The sequence below is a fragment of the Rhinopithecus bieti genome, unplaced genomic scaffold (assembly GCF_001698545.2).
Source record: "Rhinopithecus bieti isolate Rb0 unplaced genomic scaffold, ASM169854v2 scaffold_7438, whole genome shotgun sequence".
In the NCBI taxonomy this organism is placed as follows: domain Eukaryota; kingdom Metazoa; phylum Chordata; class Mammalia; order Primates; family Cercopithecidae; genus Rhinopithecus; species Rhinopithecus bieti.
The window spans coordinates 2,603,018-2,629,256 of NW_016805589.1; the positions used below are offsets into that span (position 1 = coordinate 2,603,018).

General features: G+C 40.5%; 1 protein-coding gene across 1 annotated transcript in view; it reads left to right on the forward strand.

The window, feature by feature from the left end:
• The window catches only part of ARHGAP26 (Rho GTPase activating protein 26), a 461,308-nt gene that overhangs the window by 418,577 nt on the left and 16,492 nt on the right, over positions 1–26,239 (forward strand). The window contains 1 exon segment of the mRNA XM_017872973.1: positions 25,761–25,871. Within this exon segment, the coding sequence (XP_017728462.1) occupies positions 25,761–25,871 (111 nt within the window).

The window sequence follows — 26,239 nt, forward strand, 5'->3', positions numbered from 1 at the left end:
GGCTGGAGTGCAGTGGCCGGATCTCAGCTCACTGCAAGCTCCGCCTCCCGGGTTCACGCCATTCTCCTGCCTCAGCCTCCCGAGTAGCTGGGACTACAGGCGCCCGCCACCTCGCCCGGCTAGTTTTTTGTACTTTTTAGTAGAGACGGGGTTTCACCGAGTTAGCCAGGATGGTCTCGATCTCCTGACCTCGTGATCCGCTCGTCTCGGCCTCCCAAAGTGCTGGGATTACAGGCTTGAGCCACCGCGCCCGGCCTACACTGTATTCTTAAACATCCTTGCTTCAGAAAGCCTTTCCTCTTCCCCCTCCTCACACCTTCCTCCTCCACGCTCCCTAGACTGGGTGGGATAACTCTCAAGTGTTAGGGAAGCATCATCCCCAGTGGGGCACTTATCAGTGTGTTGTCATCACCTAGTTATTTGTCTCATTCTCTGTGGGCCAAACCTGTCTTCTCAATTGTATCCCCTCAGTGCCAAGCACAGTAGCTGAAACATAGTGACAAACATTTATTTATATATGACATGAATGAGTAAACAAATGAAATACACTGGAAGAGCTTTCTGGACAATTCATTTTGCAAAAAGAGGAACTTTAGCCCCCCACTCTGGATATGCCAGTATCTTTGAGATGTTAAGGATTTTTTGTTTTGTTTTTGTTTTTTAATTCTGTAAATACATTACAGGTTTTGCAGTGCCTCTGATTCGGGAATTTGTTTAAAACTCCCCAGTGGCTTAGAGCTGCACATCAAGTAAAATCTAAACTGTTTCTCATGGCCTACGTGGTCAGCCATTGTTTACCTGACTTAACTAACCTCTCCGACCTCTCCTGACACGGTTGCCTCCCTGGCTTGTATGCTCCTGTGCTTATTCTTGTCCCCATACAAAGCACATCCATTCTTGCCATGAGGCCTTAGCAACACCTGCTCCTGCTGCCTCAGAAGGTTTTTCCCTGATCCTTACACACCGTAGCCTGCCCTGGCCCTTCTGTCCCCACACTCATCGCTGGCTACCACAATACTCTGTGTTATTTCCCTAATGGTAGTAAGAGTTGACAACTCTTACTACTATTAACCCATCTCAGCTACTATTCTGGAGGAACACAAAGCACTCGGTTTTGGTGCTAACCCACTGGGAGTTGGCCTTATCCTGAACAGTTGCAAAACGCACCCACAGTTCATCATCTGCTGGAGAGAGCAGCTTGCAGATGATGAACTGGGAAACTCCATTGCAGTTTCCCTCTGAAATGTTCTTGCCCAGTAATTCACTTGTTTGTCTCTCCTCATGACACTAAGCTCCATGAGAGTAAGGCCGGTCCTATCTTGTGTATCACAGGATTCTCAGCACTTAGGACAAGGCCTGACTCTGACGCTTCCTAAATATTTGTTAAGTGAATCCATTTTAGTTTAGAAAACAATAAAACTTGGTTTGTTGATAAGCTACAAACTCCTTTACCCAAAGCCTGTCATTAAGATGGAAGATGCACAAGTTCATTTATCATCTACCCTAGCTAATTGGTCTAGGAGATAATTCACATAACAATTGATTTTTATATACTCATAGCCCTGAAATTTCCAGGCTATAAAGACAAAGCCCTTGCTCTATGTGTGGTGGTCTGGCCATGCCAGTTCTCTTAAGTAAACAGTCACTCTGTCTTCATCCACCCTATTCTCAAAATCAAGCCCTATGTAAATAGTCATCTCCATAAATCCTGTCAAGAAAATTAATTTTTAGGGTATAGTCATTGATTTTATCATAGTCCTCCTAATCCTATGTGACAGAGATCCTTTGGAAAGTTGGTGCTACCAGGTGGTAAGAGTCCCAACAGGCCCTGTGGTTCTCTGGCTTTGTTGACTGTCTGAATGCAACGCGATGGCAACAGGTTAGCTACTTTGATTTTAGGTTATTCTCCTTATGCCTCATGCAAATGAAAAGTGACAAAAAACAAAAAACCCTTTTCCTTTCCTAGATAAGACCTGTAGGGGAATTTTGGCTGTTCTTGGTGGCAGTATAATCTCACAAAAGATGTATAAACACAGTGCTTTGCCAAATATTTACAGAGCTGAGGGGCAAGAGGTGGGTTGACATAGGACCAGATTAAAATGTCTTGGAAGGTTTTTTGTGATTCCTCAGAACACCCAATTCATACACATGGTCTCCTCGCCTGTGAAATGGGGCTGATGGTAGAACCCGCCTGCTGATCTTGTTGTGGGGATTGAGGAGATGATGAGAGCCGTGTGCTCCGTGACCTGCCTGGTAATGCGCCTTCAGTAAATGTTAACTCTTAGTACTGTTAGCTCATCTCAGCTACTATTCTGGAAGAACACAAAGCTTGTGGCTTTGGTGCTAACCCCACCAGGAGTTGGCCTTATCCTGAACAGTTGCAAAACTCACCCACAGTCCATCATCTGCCGGGGAGCAGCTTGCAGAATGAGTCGGCTTCAGGCAACTCATTTCTTGAGCTCTTCCCTGCCCACACGTACTGTGAGTTGCCAAGAAAGTAGCAGCTGCATTCACCAGTGGAAATTCCCCCGGGGCCCCCTTGGAGGCCACCCCTACCTCTGGTTATGGGCGAAGGCGTACCAGGGGAATGGCTTCCTCCACCAACTCCTTAGTGTCCGATGTAGGTCTCTAACTACAAGTGTGAGTCCTGTGGCTCCTCAGCAGTGTCTCTGCGCCTGTCTCTGTCATCCTCCTAAGCAAGCGGAGATGCTGATGGGGAATATAGTAGAAGGCACTTGGGGCAGGACTCCATTTTCTTAAGTTTCAGTAGAAGTTTGGATAACCTGTAGTTTTTGAAGATTGATGTTCCTGCCTTCTTTCCTCTCCTCATGGTAACCACATGGTTTGAAGTTCCCTTTGCCCCTGTTCAGAAACTCTGACCCTTGAATAAAGAGGTAAGGTATTTAGATTCTGAAAGTTTCATGGGGGAAAGGGGTTAAGGGAAAGCAGTGTATGTGTGCAAATGCTGACAGTCTGAATATTACATTATCTATTTCAACAAATAAACCTTGGACCAGATCAGGCTGTCCAATACAGAGACAGCATTGATCTTTCAGGAGGGATTTGCCAAGTCCGAAATGCCAGCTGTCCCTTCCTGCCCATTAGGGGGTAGAGAATGCCTCTTTTGGACTAGCTGAAATACTCATTACAAATATTCAGGCCTCCCTCTAACCTGAATTAATGTATTATTGCTTATCCTTTTGTCTCTCCCTTAAAAATATGTATAAGGAGCATTCCTTGGTGATTCCATGAGGGTTATGGAGGTACATCTTACCTGCCTGAGTGTCTCCAGCATCACAGCCGGAGGTGCCGTGGGTGGGGGTCTGTGTGCCTGTGTGTGCGCAGCATGTGTGTGTCTACTATATAAAAGCTCATTCATTCCCTTGCTGTAATTCAGTGTTCAGACTCAGCTTGCTGACTGATGGACTGGAGGAAGCCAGTAATTCTTAATTCAGGAGAAGAGGCTAAGGGAGAACAAATCTACCCTCCTGCCTCTCATCAGCCCCCTTGTTCTGAAACACTGCAGTGGTTCAGAGAAGTCTCCCCTTAGAGCTTTCGTTTCTTTTGGAGGGATGGTTTGAACCTAGACTAGATCTGCCCCATTTTTGCCTTGGCAGTCTTGATGGACAGAAGCAGCAAAATCCATATATTCAAGAGACTGAAAAAGGGGAGAGGAGGGAAGGAACATGTGTGAGGCCAAATTGCCCCACTGGGGATGGGATTATACAGGAGTGAGACCTTTCTGTCAATACACGTTGTAAGCCTTATGATGGGCTTACTGCACCCCTAGTATTTATCAGAAGGAATTAATGAGAGATCTATGCAACAGTGAATGGATTTTTACCCCTGTATTATTTACAATAATAAGAGAAATAATTTAAATGTCCAACAATACTGATGGTTGTGTAGTTATTACACAGCCATGAACTACAATGCAGCTACTGAAAATTATATTGCTGATAACTGTTTATTGATATGGGGATATTATATAACAAAACTACTTTGTCGAAGAAAACAGAATGAAAAAGTATGTAAATTATGGTGTCATTTTAATGCATGAGATGAAATATGTATGGATGCATATATACACCAAGAAAGATTCTAAAATAGTCACTAACGTGTTAACTATGGTATCTGGAGTAGGAGTATTGATAAGTTTGGTTTGGTTTTGTCTTTTGCTTATTGTTTTTTAACAATAAGTATGAAGTCTTTTTATAGCTAGAAACAACAAAGTTTCTTTCTGTATTAAGAAAAAATTTCTGCATTAAAAATATATGTTATGGGGTGTCCCTCCTTTTTTTCTTTTACCAAAACAAAGGAAGTAGAAAGTAAGCTGGCTTTGAATATTTGAATTAAGCAGAGCCCTGGAATCTTCCGTGTTTATTTTGCTTTTCCAAAAGCAAATTTTTCCAAAAGCAAAAAATGGTTGCGCACACCCTAAGGCTATTTATTTCCTTCCTTAACTCCACTACTTTATCCGATTCAGCAAATATCAATCCTTGCCCTTCTGTCAAGGGAGCACTTTCTGTTTACTAGACATGGTGCCCACCTCTTGATATATGTTAACTCCTGCAGTCCGCACAAACACCCTTTAGGGTAACTTTTACCCTTGTTTTCAGAAGAGGGGAGTGAGGCAGAGTTGTCACAAGGCTAGCAAGCAGAGGAGTGAAGCTTCCCAGCCACACTCTACCTGCACTGCCCCTCCCTTGCTCTTCCCACTTGACCTTGCATCCCCGGTGCGAAGTTTCTCACTGAATGTCCTCTAGGCCTGTCTTCCTAAAGGAGCCATCCCATTTAAAGAGCCAGGATTTAGCTTCTTTGCAGAGATTAGGGCAGGGAGAGGAGAAGTAAGAAGTTAAGAGGCCATGGTTCAGAAGGAAAAGGAGGGAGGAAAGCTATTGCAATGGCCCACCTGCCACCCTCAAGAAAGTCAGCCATTCTCAGAAGCCTAACATTCAAGGATCCGGTCCAGCCTACCTTGTCCAGCTTAGGAATGGGGACTGTTTGTCACTCACCTTGTGGATATTATAATATCACCTTGTAGAGTATTATAAGAATGAGCAGTGCCATCTCTGGCAGCATTTGTATGAAATGTATGTGATGTTGCTTTTAAGAACATGGAGTCCAAGGATAAAGCCCACTCCAAGGAGGAAGTACTGCCCTGTGACTCTGTGTCCCTTTCCTCTAACCCCCTCCCGACTCCATCTCCACATGGGGCTTCTAAGAAGCCATACACAACAGTGCCTAGGGACTCAGACTCCTCACTGTGCCACCATCAGTATGAGTGTGGAGTGGGAAGTAGTGACTCTTCCCCATCTTCCCAGGCTATTTGCTGCAACATCAAGCCTCTCTTACTCTTGAGCAAACCAATGGAGAAACAGACATCTCCTGTTTTCCTGCCCTGAAAGAAGATTCTGGGGCTTACTGAAGTTTCATAAATGAGCCGGAGCTCAGGATTGACACCTCCACGTGAACATGAAATTTTGAGCTTTGGGCACAGGTAATTTGATACCTGTGGACCTATTTGCCACTGGTGACACAACCTGAGCACCTACGAACTTGTCTCTGTACATTTTCCATTGGGGAGCTTTGCTGTGCAGACACAGTGACAAGGCTGTGCTAAGAGGGGAAGTAATCCTAGAATGAAAGCTCTAGAACCTGAGATGTAGTACTTTTTCTCTCTTTCCATTTGGTTGCATGATGGTGCAATTCTGTCTTCATTTGCACTTCTCTGTGGATCAGTGCCTTAGGATTTAGAGATGGTACAAATACTAAGTCCTTAAATCTACTCTTTATTTTAAAATAAAAGCAGGATTTTTTCAGGACAAGCCAAGCATATTCTAATTATAACAGCTACCATGTAGTAAACATTTACTATATCCAGGCTTTAATATACTAAGTATATTGTATATATTATCTCCTTTAATTATCACCAATCCTATGAAGTGTAAGCATTATTAGTGATCCCCATTTTGCAGGCAAAGAAAATGAGGGACACAGAGGTTAAGTTGCCCAGGGTGACACAGCTAATAAGTGGCAGAGCCAGTAATTGAAGGCTGTCTGACCCTAAACTCCTGCACTTAGCTGTTAATTCAGTATTCTTAAGAATATTGTTTTCTTTTAGAAGTCTGCTTATCAAGTATGACAAGTTTTCTCTGAAAACAGATAACCCATGAAACTATTGAGAAGCTTCCAAGCCATTTTTTCTTCTTTTCTATTTAATGTATATTTATGCAATCATGGAATGGGATTTCACCTGTTTCAACAGCTTCTAGGGCAATTTAAGCAAATTTTCTGGAAGTCTGTTTGGTTTGTGTCAGGCCTTTCCTGGTCCCTCGTGTCCGTCGGGCTTGTGCAGGAGGCATGTGGGAGCTTTCTTCGGAGCCATCCGCCTTGTGGAAGCCGCACAGGCAAGGCCAGAGGAGAACAGTGGCACAGGTATTCAGAAAAGCCCGGCTTCCGACGTCAGTTTGCCTGAGGTCAGGCCAAGCACCACCACTTTCTGGCTCTTAGAAAATTACTTAACCCCTCCAACCTGCAGTTTACCCTTATGCAAAATCAGGGCTGCCCTTGCAGGACTGTTGTGATGAGTCAGTGACAGGGAAATGTTCAGCCCTACCTGGCACATCATAAGTGCACTCTGTCCATTGGGAGGTGTTATTTTAGAAGCAGGACTTCATGTTGTTGCTACGTCTTGCCTCAGCAGAGAGAAACATTTTGCTCTTGACACTGATTCTCCTTTCTCAGCTGTAAGGATGCCACAGTCCCCTTGATTTTGAACCCAAAAATGGAAAATGAGAGCACTCCATCTCACAGGACACTTTCCCAAACTACACCAGCCCAGTCTGATCCCTCCCTTCTCAGAATCCCTACAGTTCTTTTGACCAAGTCTCAGATTAGCACTAAAAGTTTATTAATTCAGTGGATAAGAAGCTTACACATATTTCCAGAGCCAAAAATAATAATAAAATCCATGCAAACAAATAAAAGGTCTTAGAGGGACAAAGTAATCACAATGGTGTTTTGCTACTAAGTACAACACCTGGGGCATTCACACTTCCCAGTCATGTTCAGAGCTGATGTAGAGCACAATGGGAACCAAGATCAGTGGTTCCCGCCTCTGGTTGCTCATCAGAACCACAAGACCAGAGCAGGAATAGTGTTTTGAAAGTATAGCTTCTTAGGCCCCAACCCTGCCATACTCATTCAATTTCTTGCTAACGTGAGGACTTGCCATTTTGTAAAGTACATTTGATTTTCTTTCATTTTTGTAATTTGCTAAATTGTCATTTGTAATAGTCCTTCCCGGAGAGGAGTCTCCTTTCTCTCCTATAGTTTTCTGGGAGAATGACAGAAAGTTGGAGTAAATGTAGAGTACCGTTTTGTCACAATAAGGCTGGGTGACAATATTGGAAGAAGGAAGAGCTGACAGAGACATGCTGTGGGGTTTTGGGGATGACATTGTGGAAAGTTTACCCTCACTAACATTTCAGGTGGGTATTTTTGAAAGTGTAGACTGATGATTTCTGAAGGGAACTGAATGAGCTTGTAACAGTGTGACCATGAATACTGTTGCAAGTGAATTAACATAAATATACCGACAAAAAGGGAGTAGAACTTTAGAACTGTTATATCTCAGGTAGTGAAAGTGAGGGTAACCTAGAAGAAGGAGGTGTAATAACTGTAGTATCGAACAGTGTGCTGCGTCCCGCAGATAGCTAGAGATGTGTCAGGTTACACAGAGGAAGAGAAGTTCCTAGGCTGTTTGTTTGGGGCTTGCGTAGTTCCCCTTTTCCAAAATGGAACAAGCAACATACTTTTTTAAGGGTGCACAGAGACTTCATTGAAAAGGCAAGCATTTGTTTCCCTAAACAGAGTGACTTTTTAGCTTTACCAAGAAACAATTTTGTGCAGGAAAAGTATGTTTTGCTGTTACCAGCTGCTACTGGGAATTCTGCTATATACAGGCCAATGTTAACTACTGATATTCTTTCCACAGTTCTTTCAAAATAGGACCCTTTCCATTAAGTTCACATAGTATTCTGGGAAAAGGCTCTGTGATTAGGCAAAGAGACTGTGAAGGAGCTTAGGCAGAAATGGGGGTTAGCTTTGTTTTAATCCCAAATATTTAACCATAAAAAAAGATGCACTGGGGCTTAAGACAGTGAGCCCTCAGCAGTCTACTTTGTTGAGATCTCAGCTCAGATGTCACCCAAAAGAAGTTGCCCTAGCCACAGAATCCAAATTACACACAGACACCCTCCCCACCCAGGCACCTGCTTTCACACTGCCTTGATTTTGGTTGATTTCATGGCTCTTAATACCACCTAAAATTATCTTCTTTGGCTGTTTACGAGTTTATTTTTGGCTTTACACACTCATAAGTAGTATTTCCTAAATTTTTTCCATTACAATAATAATTTAAATATTATCAGAAAAAATATTTGGGGCATGTACTTCCAATATGTATTTGTTTTTATTTACTTAATTATAAAGTATATACCTGTCTTAGTAATTGCTATATTACACACATTAGAAAACATAAAAAATATAAATGTTATAAGAATCAGATATTTAAAATGCCAGTAGGAGCTTTGATATTTTTCTCCTCCACCAGCCTGTGTTCTCCCCCACCCTGTGTTCTCCCCACCCTACCTTGAAGCTTACTGAACTTGAATGTAAGCTGCCTGAGAGCAGAGGCCTTGCTGGGCTTGTTTCCTGCTGTGCTTCCAGTGCCTACAACTGTGCCTAGCAGGTAATAGGTGATAAGTAAATATTTGATTATTAAATATTTATTGTTGAGTAGTAAACAAGGCTAAGGCACAATTCACTCTTCCAGGCTCCTAATAGCCAAGGTTTTACTACATCTTTGGAGGACAGAAGGAGGGAAACAAACAAAAAAAAAAAAAAACAAAAACCTGGTTTCTAGGGGTCAGAATGCCTTCCTAATACAATATGTGCTGAATAAGGATTTACTGTAATGATTCAAATCCTTCACCAACGAGGTAATTACAGCTTCCTTGGTAAGAGCAGAGCTCAGGCAGACAGACAGGTGGTTTCTAGTTTCTCTTATAACAGATGGCACAAATGGACCAGCTTCTGAAGCTTTTTGAGGAAATTTGCTCATAAACAGTTTTAAATATTTTTCTTTTATATCTTCCAACACATGCTTCTTAAAGTAAAAATGCTTCAGTAGATTGCAGGCAAGGGCACATATTATGAATAGTGCTGCATGGGGCAGGGTGCTTGCAGTTTGCCTGAGTAGCAGGTGCAGTATGTCAGGAACATAAGAGGGAGGCTCCGTGCGCCATGGTGGCTAGATATACATTGAATTTTCCAAGTGCTTAAGGAAATAACAAAGCTGTCAACCAAGAATTTTATGATCAGCAAAACTGTTTTTCTAAAATGAAAGTGAAATAAAGACATTCCCAGACAATTACTAGAAGAAAGCATAGGAGAAAATGTTTTGGTTAAGCAAATCTTTCTTAGATTTAACACCAAAAGCACAATTTAAAAAGAAAAAAAAAATTAACAAATTGAACTTGATCAAAATTAAAACTGTTTGCCCTTCAAAAGACACCACTGAAAAAATGAGAGGGCAAGCCATACACTGGGAAAATATATTTGCAAATGTTATCACTAATAAAGAACTTGTATCCAGAATCTATGCAGAAATCTTACTACTCAATAAGAACATCATGTCCATAGAATGGGACAGAATTCAGTAATAAACATAAATTGACTACTTATACACGCCAGAACATGGGTGAACTTCAAAAAACATTATGCCAAATGAAATAAGTCACACACAAAAGACGACACAATATGCAATTCCACTTTTATGAAATATCCAGAAAAGGCAGATCTCTAGAGTTAGAATGTAGATCAGTGGTTGCCTGTGGCTGAGAATGGGAGAAGGGCTTAACTGCAAATGGCAGGAAGGACCTTTTGGGGTGGTGGTGACTTTATAAAACTGAATATGAATGATGCTTGCACAGCTCTATCAATGTTCTAAAAGTTGTACACTTAAGACAGATACATTTCATGGTATATAAATTATATCTCAATACTGCTGTTTTAAACTCTCCCAGGAGTACAAAGCATTCCTTAAATGTTGATAACTGTTTTTATTATTCTGTAGGTAGTGTATACAAATGATACCAAAATTAAGAGGGAGAAACGTTAAATGACTGTGTACACTTTGCTTGAGTGGACAAATATGCTTTTCATTCATTAAATTAGCTCTTCCAAATAATTAAATAGATCTTGGGAAAACATATGCCACACTTTTACAAGAGGGTAAAAAAGGGTTAGTGGCCAAGAACAGAAATTTCCAAAATGTGAGCTGTGTGGCACTGAGATAGCTGAAATAGCTTTCAATGGTGCGTGGATGAACTTTCTTCTATATACTACTAATGATGAGATGTTATTTACAATGGACTAAAGTAGACATTTGTTAAGGAGATCAATCTAAAGAAAATATTAAGAAAATATTATCTATTAAAATTATAATATGTGATACACAGATGTGACAAACATAATGAAGCTGGGGCACGCATGACTGAGGTTGGGCACCACCACCCAGTAGCCAGGAGCAAGAACAATGCCAGTGGGTGGCTGAGAATGAATACTGAAACACAGGCATTAATCCAAGTTTATGCCCAACGTGCCTGTCTCCCTCCCCACCAGGAATGAAATGTCTGAATCTCCACTTCCATCGTATTTGTCAGGCCTAACTGTCTTAGGCAAACTGGCAAGTGGCCATATGTGGAGCTGTCGTGACAACACCAGAATGAGAGCTGTACCATTTTATGACATCAGATAATTCTGACTCAGAAATGTCTGCCTTCCCTGTCTGCCAGCAGTCTTACCATTGGTTTCTGGTAGATCCATTTCCTTTCTTTTAACTATTTACTTGATCCTGTGGAGTCTTTCTTTAAAATACAGTCTTTAGATATTGTCAGTTCCAAGCATTCACAGTGTGCAAGAGATAAAAGAGGGATAAGACAACTGCAATTCAATGTAGCATCAAGACCGAAGGAAAAACACAGCCCTTGAAGATTCCAAGGAGAAAGATCTAACTCACTGGAGAAAGATCAAACTCATTGTGATATCAAAGAAGCCTGAGCAAGGAGGTCACATTTGAAATGGGCTTTGAATGGCAGATGAGCGGCGGTTACGGGAAAGGGAAAGGCATTTCATATGGGAACAGCAGTACCAGCAAGAACATGGAGATGCAAAAGCTTAAAGCACACTCAAGGCACAAGTAAAACCATTTGACTAGAACGGGGTAGGCAAACCAAGGCCCACAGGCCACATCCATCCAGGTGCCTGTTTGTTCTATGGCTTGTGAGAAAAGACTGTTTTTCCATTGTTACATTTTAAATGGTTATGTAAGTACCTCAATAATATTCTCAGTTTTTGCCTCTTGGCCTGCAATGTCTAAACTATTTATTTGATGGCCCCTTAAGAAAAAGTTTGCCGACCTGGAGAGCCCTGGGGACTTTGAAGGCAAGTAATGAGTACTGAGAGGGGAGTTGGGGCTCTGTTGTGAAAGGCCTTGAAATGAGGAAACCCAGCTAGCTTAAGGGAAAGAAATGGAAGTCATAAACTGACATTTTGGGAAGTCTCATGGTGGATCTAACGCTCAGCACGTTTGGATTTAAGAGCCCAAATTATTATTTTGCTTGGCTCTTCTTCCCTCTTTTTTTCATTTTAACTTCATTTGCGGACAGATGTTGGCCATGTAATATGAAAAAAGATTTCTGGTCACCCTAAGCCAATACATTTCATTGTTGGATCCAGAAAGAAGAGCATTCATATGCAATAGGCTCTCCTCATTCACGGTTTTGCCTTCCTTGGTTTCGGTTACTTATGGTCAATGACTGTCTGAAAATATTAAATGAAAAATTACAAAAATAAATAATTTGTAAGTTTTAAACTGCGTAGCATTCCAAGTACCATGATGAAGTCTTGCTCCCCGGGACAGGAATCATCCCTTTGCCCAACATGTCCACACTGTGGACACTAGCCACACTTTAGTTGCTTATTAGCTACCTCAGCTATCAGATTGACTCCAGGTATTACAGTGTTTATTTTCTTTTTTTTTTTCTTTTTGTCTTTTTTTTGAGAGAGTCTTGCTCTGTCACCCAGGCTAGAGTGCAGTGGCAAGATCTTGGCTCACTGCAACCTCCGCCTCCCAGGTTCAAGTGATTCTCCTGCCTTAGCCTCCTGAATAGCTGGGATCACAGGTATATGCCACCACACCTGGCTAATTTTTATATTTTTAGTAAAGACAGGGTTTCACCATGTTGACCAGGCTGGTCTCGAACTCCTGACCTCAGGTGATCCACCCACCCTGGCCTCCCAAAGTGCTGGGATTACAGGCATGAGCCACCACGCCAGGCCTACAGTGCTTATTTTCAAATAATCCTTACTTAACAGTGGCCCCAAAGTCCAAGAATGGTAATGCTGGCAATTTGCATATGCTAAAGAGAAGCCGTAAAGTGCTTCCTGTAAGTGAAAAGGTGAAAGTTACTGACTTAAGGAAGGAAAAATATATGCTGAGGCTGTTAAGATTTGTGGTACAGTAAGATATTTTGAGAGATTACATTCACATAATTTTCGTTATATTGTTTTATAATTGTAGTTGTTCATCTCTTATTGCGCCTACATGTATAAATTCAACTTTACCATAGATAGATACATATAAAAAACATAGTATATACATAGTTCGGTACTATCCCTGGTTTCAGGCATCCACTGAGCATCTTGGAACATAACCACCAAGGATAAGGGGGACTACTTTATTAGACTCCACAGATGAAGAAGGGTTCAATGCTGACCACTGTGGCCAGCCTGGATCACATGCCTGCCCCTGCAGTGAAATCAGTGGGACACTGGACCCACCTGGGTCACTTAGGATGGAATGAACCAGAAGAAGGGGAATGCAAAAATTCTAGAATAAACTGTAACTACTATTCCAGTCTGTCAGAGTAAGAAATTTATTCTACATTCGTTAAGTAACCAGAAATTTATGAGCAGGAAAATGCTCTTCATTCAACAACATTCAACAAATATTTATTAAGCTATGTCTTTAGCAGGTGTATGTACTTACAGTGCACAGTAGAATGGACTGGAATGGTAAAAGGTAAAGAAAACAGGCTGAAGATTCTTGTAACAGTCTAGGTGAGAAGGCCTTTATCCTGTGAGCAATGGGGAAGCACTGAAATGTTTTAAGCAGAGAAATGATGTAATCATCAGATTTGAATTTTGAAATGTTCACCAAGAATAGTTCTCTTAAGTTAAGCATTTATGTATAAAACCTTTTTGCACTATAAGTTAACTCATAGATTATCCAGAGTGCATTTGGATCCACCTCAGATTTGAAAAAAAATAGAAATTATAATTTTGTGAGATCAGAATTGTGTTTTGCCATGTCTGTTTTTCATTGACTTCTCTGTAGATATTTGGTTTTGAAGTACAATAACTTGAAGAGAATATAAAATGATTTTCTTCAGTTTGTTTTATTCACAGATGGTAAAACTTTTTCTCCGGTGGAAAGGGTGACTTTGCTGGAAAATCATTTAAAGTTTTTTTCCAGTCAAGTCAATAAGCTCCTCAGAACCAAATGAACAAGGGGTAAAAATCACCGTGAAGCCTAGTAAGATTACATTCCTTCATGGCAGCCTGCGCCAGCCATTGTGGAGGGCCAGCGGGAACACAGGGAGAATGTCAGGTTTGTGAATGGTCACACTAAAGGAGCAGGGCCAGGTGTGGAAGATATAAATGGGGTAAAGAAGAAGCTTGAGTAGATTAAAATCAGATCAGAGACAATTTTCCACATGTTTAGACTACTAAATAAGCACCAGAATTAGAGGGAAGTCTGCTATTCGCTTGGAGGGAAAGAAAAAGACTTGGAGACTTTCAGCCTTTTCATCAAAATTTGTCTCTCCTTATCTCTCTGCCTCATCTGCCTTTCATGGTATCCGGACCAAGGTTTGTGCATTTGCAAGAGTTTAACTTAATCATCCTGGGCATTGTCCTTAGCAGAAGTGCTGCTTCTATTGCTGAAAAGTCCTGAACATAGTGAAATATTGTAGGCTCCTTACTCAAGGAATCTCCTCTCTCCAGGGTTACCCGTGAGCTGAAATGCCTTGGGCCACTGCTGCTAATTTTAGATACTCCTTTGTTTTCAGCAGTGGACATTTAGATTCTTATTAAATCTTTTTCCTCCCCCTAGTCCAAACAGGAAATATTCCCTGAAAGTAAACCATATAGGAAAGTATGCCAGAGAGCCAGTGCCTCTCAGTCTGTGTTGTTAACATGTTGTACAGCTTACTCAGAGTGCTACATCAGAGACATCCTCCTTGACATCCCCCTACCCAGGGTAAAAGGAAGAGACCACTGATTTACTGTAATAAGTTTACCAAAATAAAAAAGTCTCTAAAAGAGTCAACATAATTTCTCAGTGCAGTAGGCAGAGAAACAATGCAAGTTGGGAGCTGCCAACTGTATTGTGCAACCTAAACCATGGATTGGTGCAACAAAGGCTGAACTATCATTTTGCCTCTATTAAACATCCTTATTCTATGGAGTGAAAGTCGCAGTTTGGGTGGCTGGGGAGATTTTTTTTTGTAATATTTATTAAATTGTGGTTATAAAAGTAACATGTTAATTGCAAAATATGTTTTAAAACAAAACTTCATGTATGGGGACAAGAGGTCTTGGGGAACTCTGTACTTTCTGCTCAGTTTTGCTGTGAACCTCAAGCTATTCTAAAAAAATAAAGCTATTTCAAAGTTACCTTTAATCTCGTCACCCAGAGAATGCTACTAATATGTTAAGGTACTTACTATCCATATGTTTTAAGATAGGTTTGAGCATGTATTAAAAAGTACATGAAATATAAATGTACATCTTAACAAATTGTTATTTAGCAAACACCCCCTAAATAGTACTAAATTATTATTTAGTAACCACCATGTTATTCATGGTAGTCATGTTCTATAAAGTCACTGCAAATATGGAATTACTGAATACTAAACCGTTGCATGGAGGGGAAATACAGAGTGAGCTTTCTGCAAGCCCCTGGTCACACAGTTTCATCACCTGATCAGTACATCAGCCTGTTTTATGTGTATTTCTACTTAAAGACACCTTATTTAATATTACTATTGATTTATTAACATTGAACTTAGGACCAGCAGCACCATTAACTCATGCCTGGAGCTCATCTGACACACACATTTTCTCTGTAAGGCACATCACAACTTTCTTGTGCTTAGGAACACTTGACAGTGCTTCAGCTGTATGCTTAGGGGCCATTTTAAATGGCAAAATCACCATCGAAGAGCACAAAAACGTGGTACTAGGTAGACCTTGAACAGACACTTGTTTACAGTATGAGAGCTGAAACAAGGCAGAGCTTTGTTTCAAAAAAGTATTGATTTTGAGGTTACAGATACATTTTAGCATGTAGGTGAATTTGCAAATAAGGAATATGGAAATAATGAGGATAGACTGTATATGTGCCTATATGCAGTATGTTATTGTTTTGAGTTTGGCTTCGTTTGCTCAACCATATTTAAGTCATTTATGTTGCTGTAGTTCATTTTCATTGCTGTAGAGTGCACCATTATATTAATACACGAGAATTATTTTTTCATTCTACTTTTTCTGAAATTTTGAATTTCCAGTCTCTGCTTTTACAAATAATTTGCTATACACATTCAATACACGTCTTCCAGTGTACACATAACACACCTTTCTCTAGGGTGTATGTCTAGCAATGGAACTACTGGGTCTGAGAGAATAATATCTTCACCGTTGATAGATAATGCTACCCTATTTTTGAAAATGATAGTAGCAATTTACACCCCTCCTGCAGCAAAATATGAATTACAGATGTACCTCATCCTCATAAACCTCTGGTATTTTCAGCATTTTGATGTTAACTATTTAGTCATTCTGGTGGGTGTGCAGTAACGTCTCACTGTGGTTTTAATCTGCATTTCCTGCAGTGCAGAAAGGTTGAGTGCCTTTTCTTTTGGATTTTCTCTTTTAATATCCCTATTCAGGTTTCTTGCCCATTTTCCACTTGGTTGTCTTTACTCACCAGTAGGAAATCTTTACATAGTCTGGTTATAAACCCTTTGCTCATTTGTATGTTGTAGGCTGCCTTTTTACTCTTTTAATATTGTTTTTGATATGCCCTCTCTATGCCCTATTGGATAAATTCCAACCTCTGTTTGGGAACCTTCAGTTTCTGGAGTTATTTCTTCTAAAATCGGTATTGTTTGCCTTTGGCATTTAGGTCTATAATCTATCTGGAACACATTTGTTATGTATGGTGTGAGGTAGGGGATTGTGTCATTTTTTTCCATAGAGATATCCAGTTATTCTAGCACCATGTATAAAAGAGCACTTTCCATTAGTAGTATAAAATAGTATAGGCCCATGATAAATTCCAAACAGTATAAATAAAAAAGTGAATGTACAGTCCATATCTGTACATTCAGTTCCCTACTCTCAACCCCCTGAGACAGTCATAGTTTCTTGCTTACAGATTTTAAGAATCATGTTTAAACATCTCTAGCATTTAAACAGTGGCTTTAGATTATACCCCAGAACAATGAAAGATTGGATGTAGTAGCACTATTGCTTTCCTTTTATTTTTATGTTACTTGAGTGAATTTGTTTTGGCAAGCACAATATCTTCATTATGTAGAGAAAGGCAATTGTACTGCATTCAATTTAAGAGTTATATGCCTAGTAAGGAAGTATTGGGATTTCTTAGCAACTATTCATATCTTTTGAAATAGCAAATGTTACCATATGAACACTTCATAATGCCCCCAAAATGCTTTAGTGTTTTTTAAAAAATAAATTCATAAATTGTGAAATTTTTTAGTTGAGAGAAAGTAAATAATTTTCATTCTGGGAAGTTCTGTTGTGCCTGAAATGTGGTATTGGAAAAGATTGAGAGGCTACACTTAGGTTCAACAGGAAAGAATATTAAGCTCAATAAGTATTGTGAGCCATGGTGCACAATAGAAGCATTCTGCCCATTTAACCTTTCTGGCCCTTTCCCTTGAGGTTTTTCTGTACAATGAGCAGTTGAACTCGGAGTGTTGTCCGGATGTCTTTGCTTCCAATCTGGAATTTCTCCCTCTACCTCATATTTCTGTATTATTCAACGAGAAAAGATTCAGATTATTGACTTGGGGAACATTAAGGATGATGTATGTGCTATTCCAAAATCTTGAATTTTGTTTAAATCATGGAATTACTTGCCATTCCTACTCACCCCATCTAAGTTTAAAGTTTATTTAAAACTTCATAAATTATTTTATTTGTGTAAATAATTTCAACTTTTAGATTCAGGGAATACATGTACAGGTTTGTTCCATGGGCATATTGTGTGATGCTGAGGTTTGGGGTACGAATGATCCCATCTCCCAGGTCATAGCCACAGTACCCAATAGTTTAACAAAATTTTTTTAAAGCTAGAAAACAGAATCACTGCATTGTAAACTAGTCAAGCCATTTTTAAAGCAAATTATTGAAGAAGTATTTTAAAATGCAATTCCCTATTATTGTTAATACCTTAAGGGGATTTCAGTAGTTTCGTTAAAATCAGAAACAGAACTCTGTCATTTTTTAAATAAAAATGCATGTTAAATTATATTAGATGAGGGGAAATAATCTGTGCAAAGACATCTGCACATGAGTAATAGAAAAGAACATGGAACAGTCAAGCTTAGGGACATGTGAATTTTTTCTGCTCGTAAAGTTGTGAAGTACATACTGAAAATCCAGGAGGTTAGGACTTATACAGGATTTCTGTGTTGTAAAAGCTTGAGTGGACACACATAAGGAATATATGTCTTCAAATTTTCAACAGATAAAAACTGGTTTTGTGTCATTTGGTCTGGTTTACCACTAGCCAATTTACCACTATTCCTTTTGGCTCTATTTTCTTGGCTAAACTTTGATTTCCCTCTACCTTAAGTCAAACCATAAAGAGATATTTTCCAAGGAAGAAGAATTCAGTGAAATGGGATTAGGTTAGATAGGACATTTTAGATTTTCATGGAAGTTTCTTCTCTTTTTCATCATAGGGAAAATTAAAGCTGCCCCCTGTTACTTAAATAGCACCATCCCCAGTTAACAGTCTAACCCAGAAGGGGAACTGACAGCATTAAGATGAGCCCTGGGCCAGTGATCCAAGGCTCAGCCCAGGCCTGAGACATATGACTGGGGACCTGGACTGCAGATCATGGGCCACTGCCTGGCAGAGACGTGCAAATGCCAATTTTGCTGCTTCTCCATAGTCTGACACTGCGGAGACTCTTAGTGCAAGACTCTCAGGCCCTTCCTTGTGTGCCTCATCCCTCCTACTTCGTCCTTGTTTTGAAAGTCCTACACTAAGCTACAAATCCACTACTCTCTTTTCCTTTGAGAGCAGCCATATCTTTCAACTAGGGGGTCTCATGTCTCCGGATTGTGGGTATCTGTCTGTCTATCCATCTGCCTGTCTTCTTCCCCACGCGACCGTCTTGTCAAAATGCCCTTTGGAAAATTAAACATTGCTTCCACGTGGAAACAGAGCACAGGCAGGGAATTGTATTCATTTGTATATCACTGAAAAGATCAGGAAAGCAAAGAGTCCAAGGTGACCTCTGAACACTGAAAAAGTGTCCATCTAATTTTTTTCTAATGATCATGCTTAATGGTGGTGGTGTCATGGTGAGAAGGAATTCTCAATGTTGGTGGAAATGCACAGCAGTAGAACCTTTCTGGAAAGCTATTGGCACGGTATATCAAGACCTTTAAAAGAAACTCCTAGCCTTTGACCCACTAATTTTGCTTTCAGGAATTTATGCCAAGGAAACAATTGAGACACTGGCAGGAATCCTCTACAAAGATGTGCGTTGCAATACTATTTATAATAGCTAAAGGGGGATAGGAGTCTGAGTGTACACAATAAGAAAATGGTTACATTAATCAGAGTATACCATACAATAGAACACCTGTAGCCATTTTTAAAATATGTTATCAAAGGCTATATTATGGCATTGGAAAATGCCTTATTAAGTGGGAAAAAAGCAGGGTATTAACTACATGTGTAGTATAATTCTCCAAAAAAAGTGAGGACAAATATGCCAAAGTGTTAACAGTGATTATCAGTGGCATAAATTATGTATGATTTTATTTCTTTTCTTCTTGATTTTTGGTATTTTCCAATTTTCTACAAGGCCGTCGGTAATTTTCATTATTAGAATTTTGAAAGATTAACTTCCTTCTTCATGGTCAGCTTACTCCTCCAGTAATAGAACCTCTCATCTTGTAGTAGCTCTACTACTGTGGTGTGGAGACCAGAGAGGGTCTGCCACATCCCTTGTCACACTGGGAGCCTGCCTGGGCAGCCCTGCCACAGTACAGCAGGCATTCCCTGGCTGGTCCAGCAGACGTTCCATCAGTCAAGTGAGTCACCACAGAAGGGTGTCAAGCTGATGATATTGCTACACACTGTACTTGACCTATCAGCCACAACCCACTATGCTGCCAAACCTTTTAGCCTTATCTTCCTAAACCGTTATTCTTTCACTGTCCAGTGAATTTCAGAGAGACTGACTGGGACTGTCTGACTCCTTTTGGGGACACTGTGGGCCAGCAAACTAAAGTGGATGTAAGCCTACCAGTTGAATCCAAACCAGACCAGCAAATGTTCCTTCCATGCTGAAGTATATGCCATGTTGTTGCTGTCATTGGGCCTAGATGTGGGGGCCTGGGAGGAACCCAGGAATATTTAGGGGCACCAGGTATTCAGCTCAAGACACCCATCTGGACTCTGAGGGTTGTAGGAATGCCTTTAGGAGTCGTCTGCTAAAATTGTAGTTATAAAATCATTTTTTCCTCTTTTTAATTGTTTGTTATCCTTGGCTTCATTAGTGGGAAAGAGGTTGCAAATTTGATATTGGAGGTTTCAGAGCCAGGAGTGAAATTGACCATTTTGAAATTTGTCTGTTTTGTTTTGGGTTTGATGAGGGGCTGGAGGGAGCAAGATTTTTATTGTATTTATTTATTTATTTTGTCTGCCATTGTCATTTTCAAGTAATCTACAGCCAGACACTTCTGTAGTGAAAGGAGAATTTAAGATTCTACACAGAGTCTTGGGCCATAATAACCATCCCTGTGCGTCTTATATCTCACATATGTGTTTGTTCTATGAGTATGAGAATGCGTAGTCATACACCTTCAGTTTTGCATCAGAACTAAAATACAATGTGCTCTCTATTTCTTGGAGGAGTGTTCGTCTGTTTACAGTCCTTCTGTTGCAACAGGCATCATTGTGGTACATAAAAATGTGCAGTAGTATTGTTGATGGGTTTATTGCCATGACTCTAAAGTACAAATAAACAAAAGGCATAATTTCTTTAGTCATTTAAAGAATCACAGAAGTGAAGAGTTCTGTAGATGTCAATTAGGTCTGCTTGGTCCATTCCTGAGTTCAAGTCCTGAATATCCTTGTTAATTTTCTGTCTTGATCTGTCTAATGTTGACAGTGGAGTGTTAAAGTTTCCCACTATTATTGTGTTGTAGTATAAGTCTCTTTGTAAGTCTCTGAGAACTTGCTTTATGAATCTGGGTGTTCCTGTACTAGGTGCATATATATTTAGGATAGTTAGCTCTTCTTGTTGCATTAAGTTAGCTCTTCTTTTTGCATTGATCGCTTTACCATTATTTAATACACTTCTTTGTCTTTTTTGATCTTTGTTGGTTTAAAGTGTTTTATCAGAGACTGGGATTGCAATCCTGCTTTTTTATTTTTTATTTTTATTTTTTGCTTTCCATTTGCTTGGTAAATTGAAGTGAACTGCCATTCACAATTGCTACAAAGAGAATAAAATACCTAGGAATACAACTTGCAAGGGTTGTGAAGGATCTCTTCAAGGAGAACTACGACCACTGCTCAAGGAAATAAGACAAGGACACAAACAAATGGAAAAACATTCCATGCTCATGGATAGGAAGAATCAATATCATGAAAATGGCCATACTGCCCAAAGTAATTTATAGATTCAATGCTATCCCCATCAAGCTACCATTGACTTTCTTCATAGAATTAGAAAAAACTACTTTAAATTTCATAGGGAACCAAAAAAGAGCCCATATAGCCAGGACAATCCTAAGCAAAAAGAACAAAGCTGGAGGGAACACGCTACCTGACTTCAAACTATGTTACAAGGCTCCAGTAACCAAAACAGCATAGTATTGGTACCAGAATAGATATATAGACCAATGGAAAAGAACAGAGGCTTCAGAAATAATGCCACACGTCTACAACGACCTGATCTCTGACAAACCTGACAAAAACAAGCAATGGGGAAAGGATTTCCTGTTTAATAAATTGGCTGGCCATATGCAGAAAACTGAAACTGGACTCCTTCCTTACATCTTATACAAAAATTAGCTCAAGATGGATTAAAGACTTAAACGTAAGACCTAAAGCTGTAAAAACCCCCAAAAAACCTAGGCAATACCATTCAGGATATTGGCATGGTCAAAGACTTCATGACTAAAACACCAAAAGCAATGGCAACAAAAGCCAAGATTGACAAATGTGATCCAATTAAACTAAAAAGCTTATGCACAGCAGAAGAAACTATCATCAGAGTGAACAGGCAACCTACAGAATAGGAAAAAATTTTTGCAATCTGTCTATCTGACAAAGGGCTAATATCCAGAATCTATGAGGAACTTAAACAAATTTACAAGAAAAAAAAAAAACCATCAAGAAGTGGGTGAATTATATGAACATATACTTCTCAAAAGAAGACATTTATGTGGCCAAAAAAATATGAAAAAAACGCTCATCATCACTGGTCATTAGAGAAATGCAAATCAAAACCACAGTGACATACCATCTCATGCCAGTTAGAATGGCGATCATTAAAAAGTCAGAAAACAACAGATGCTGGAGAGAATGTGGAGAAATAGGAAGCTTTTACACTGTGGCTGGGGGTGCAAATTGGTTCAACCATTGTGGAAGACAGTGTGACGATTTTTCAAGGATCTAGAACCAGACATACCATTTGACCCAGCAATCCCACTACTGGGTATATACCCAAAGGATTATAAATCATTCTACTATAAAGACACATGCACATGTATGTTTATTGCAGCACTAGTCACAATAGCAAAGACTTGGAACCAACCCAAATACCTAGCAATGATAGACTGGATAAAGAAAATGTGGCACATATACACTGTGGAATACTATACAGCCATAAAAAAGGATGAGTTCATGTCCTTTGGAGGGACATGGATGAAGCTGGAAACCATCATTCTCAGCAAACTAACGCAGGAACAGAAAACCAAACACCGCATGTTCTCACTCCTAAGTGGGAGTTGAACAATGAGAAAACATGGACACAGGGAGGGGAACATCACACACCAGGGCCTGTCAGGGGGTAGCGGGCTAGGGGAGGGATAGCATTAGGAGAAATACCTAATGTAGATGACAGGTTGATGGGTGCAGCAAACCACCATGGCACGTGTGTATCTGTGTAAGAAACCTGCACATTCTGCACATGTATCCCAGAACTTAAAGTATAATTTTAAAAAATCACAGAAATACTATGGAGTATGTATTTTATTATTATACCAATTCAAACATAGTGGTAATAAATGTTAAAAAGCGGTCACTTAATACCAAATGTTACTGCTATGGCTAAACCACAAACAAACAAATGAAATTCTGAAATTCTGTTGTTAAAAATTGCATTTGAGGCCAGGCACAGTGGCTCATGCCTGTAATCCCAGCACTTTGGAAGGCCAAGGTGGGTGAAATACCTGAGGTCAGGAGTTCAAGACCAGCCTGACCAACATGGTGAAACCCTGTCTCTACTAAAATACAAAAAATTAGCCAGGCATGGTGGCAGGGATCTATAATCCCAGCTACTTGGGAGGCTGAGGCAGGAGAATAGCTTGAACCCAGGAGGCAGAGGTTGCAGTGAGCCGAGATCGCACCATTGCACTCCAGCCTGGGCGACAAGAGCAAAACTCCATCTCCAAAAAAAAAAAAAAATTGCAGTTGATACTATGGTAATCAACATGGGGATTGAGGAGTAAGTTGTTATAATAGTTACGAATATCCTGCATTCCAGCCACACCCCCAGATAATTTCAGCCATGTACTTCTGGCCAAGAACCACTTAGATATCTGAGGTTGTGAAAAACATTTAGAACCCACATTGTGTTCACAGAATATGTTCCCAACTGTGCCATTAGCCAAAGGCATAATTCTTGGTACAGATGGAATAGGAAGCTGGAGGTGTTTCCTACTTATTAAAGTCATTAAAAAAAAAAAAAAAAAAAAAAAGTTGGAAGGACTTTTTAATTGTCCTGTGGTAACCACTGACCAAAAGAACACATTGGTAAAAGCCCCTGGGTCTGGGCTGTTCTCTTGAACCTCCAAATTGTCCCTGGTTCTGCTTGGGTTCCTGGACTGGGTTGTGGTTTGAAAGTTGTTGCCAGGCCTTGCCTACTAGGTCATTGCCTGGTGGGGCGGGGTTGTGTTGAGAGGACTGAGAAAGTGAGGCCTCTCTGACTAGCAGCAACTGTGGAAGAAAATGGAAACTGCACAGTAGAAAGAAGTTGACACTTTTCCTAGGACTCGAGACAGAATCAAGGGGGAGCCAGGTATTAAGCTAATAATAGCTTAGCCCTCAGCTGATGGATCTTACTGTCTTACATTACTATTGTTTTTAAATCTGTTCCTTCTTGTCAAATATATTTTAAGCTCTTGAAGTCAAGGGACCTTGGCAAATATCATTTATTGTCTTGAACATACTAAGTGCTCAATGACTAGCTTTTGCTGGATTAACAAAAAAAAAGTTTTAAAGAGTCATACTCTTTACATTTTATTTCTTCTCTTATATGAATTCCTTCTGCTATATGAATCTGCCAGACTGAACACTGGAGGCAGGATTGGGGATTTTGTTGGAATTTAGAATATGTTGAGTCTTATTGTGATTCTCTATCACTGTATTGTCATTTTCCCATGCAAATAGGGTAGGAATCTAAAGGAAACACATGAATCAGTGGTTAAGAAGAGTTCTAATGCTATGACTGAGTCTATGAAGAAGCTTGGCACAGGCTAGAGGAACAGGGCAAGTCCTGCTATCTCAGAGGGAGTATACTGGCTGCAGGAGCCCTGGCCTTAGAATCAGCAGATGAGGTTTGAACCTCAGCCCTGTTACTTATAGGCTGGGTATCCTTAGGGAAGCCTCAGCTTAGCCCAGATTTCCACATCTGTGAAATGGGAATTATAGCAGTACCTGTTTGTGGGCTTTTCGGGTGTGTAAATGAGGTTCATTAGTTTATTCAATAATGATTTGTTAAATATAATACCTACAGACACTATTTTAGACATTGGATATACAGCAGTAAGCAAAACAAAAGCCTCTGCCTCATAGAATTTATATTCTAAAAATATACGTAATTAAATTTAATAAAGTGTTTATCAGTCACATTAGTTTGAGCCTCTCTGATGAACTCACACTGGTTTTTGCTGTTATTTGTCTATAGGAGTTACAACAGTAAGTAATTAGGGCTACTATTGTGGTGTCATGTTTGAATTGGTATAACCCTAGGGAAGTCTCAGTAAGTAGGACATTTGTGTGTGCCTGCTAAATTGCAGTACGCTTAGAAAGTCTGTTCCCCTTGAACCGGATTTCTGCCATTTTTGCCCCCATGAAGTGCTTAGTTCAAACAGTCCAGCAGTCTGCTGAGATTCGAGGGTGGCAAGTGGTGGTGTGGCTGAACTGGTTTCTCTCAGTCATTGGTGTTTGCCCTATTTGTAATGTATGATTTCACAGAGTTGTGAAGGTGCTTGTGTCATTTGTGGAAATAAGTCAAAAGGCTAACACAACCAATTAAAATCCACAAGCCACATTTCAGTGAGTAATTTCATCCTTTCCTCTCCAAACTTTTCATTAGCCACCCGTCAAAGAACAAAAAGAACAAATTGAAGGTTTCAGCTCATTTTTTTTATTGCCTTGCCTCTGGGGCTTTTTCTTTGAGTATCGTAATGCCCAAATTCCACGAAAGGAGAAAGGGCGAGCCCGGGCAGCAAACCTCAGAGGAACCGCATTCTGCTGGTAATTGCATACCATCTCCCAAGAGGTGGATCTGTATTCACCTCCATCGGCTATCGGCTTCTTCATGCAGCACTTCAGATCTCCAGTGGCACACAGCCCATCTAGTTAAAAATGCAAACAGGAAATTATTTTCTCACTGAATGGCCTTTGTGGCCCAGAAGAAAAAAAAAATGGTCATTTCTGCTGAGACATAACCTGAAAAACACTCTCACAAGAGTGGAAGCTGAAGGCTCACTATAAGCTAGCCCTGCCTTGGAACAAGGCTGGTGATAGCATGTGTGTGTGGGAACTCATGTGCATGGGCTCAGGGTATTTGTCACCAATGGACATGATTGAAGAAGCTTCTATCACCTGGAAAGCAGTTGTTCTGCTGGGCAAAGCTTGTTTATACTCCGAGGAATTACAGAACAGACGTTACTTGATGCAGAGGTTTGGTCTGGAGGACTGTGACATGGCCCTGACAGCACGTCCCTGGGTTTCGGTGCTCCTCTGCTCTGCCCAGCTTTCCGTCATCTGGCCTCCCATGACCTCCTGTGCTCCCATTGTGGTTTCCCTGTGTGCTGACAAGTTTTCTGGTTGTTATGTCTTGCAGCCCCCCGAATCCAAGCCCAACTTCACCCCTCTCGCCATCTTGGCCCATGTTCTCGGCGCCATCCAGCCCTATGCCCACCTCATCCACGTCCAGCGACTCCTCCCCCGTCAGGTCTGTTGCAGGGTTTGTTTGGTTTTCTGTTGCTGCCGTTGTTCTCTCATTGGCTTGGTCCTCTCTTCATGCAGTGTTCAGCCTCCTCGTCAACTTTGTTCCCTGCCATCCAAACCTGCACTTGCTTTTTGACAGGCCAGAAGAAGCGGTACGTGAAGACTCCAGGTAAAATCTCGGATGATGACCAATCTGTTCCCGTTTATCCAAAGCTGGCCAGGGGCAACAGGGGCTGCCTCTGCTCTCCTGTGGTTCCATCCTAAGAGACCAGAGCTAAAAGGGACCATTTGCATGAACCAGCATGGCACTTTTCACACCCTTTTTAACCCTGACTCAAGTTTCTGAACTAATCTCTCTGGTGCCTAGAGTTA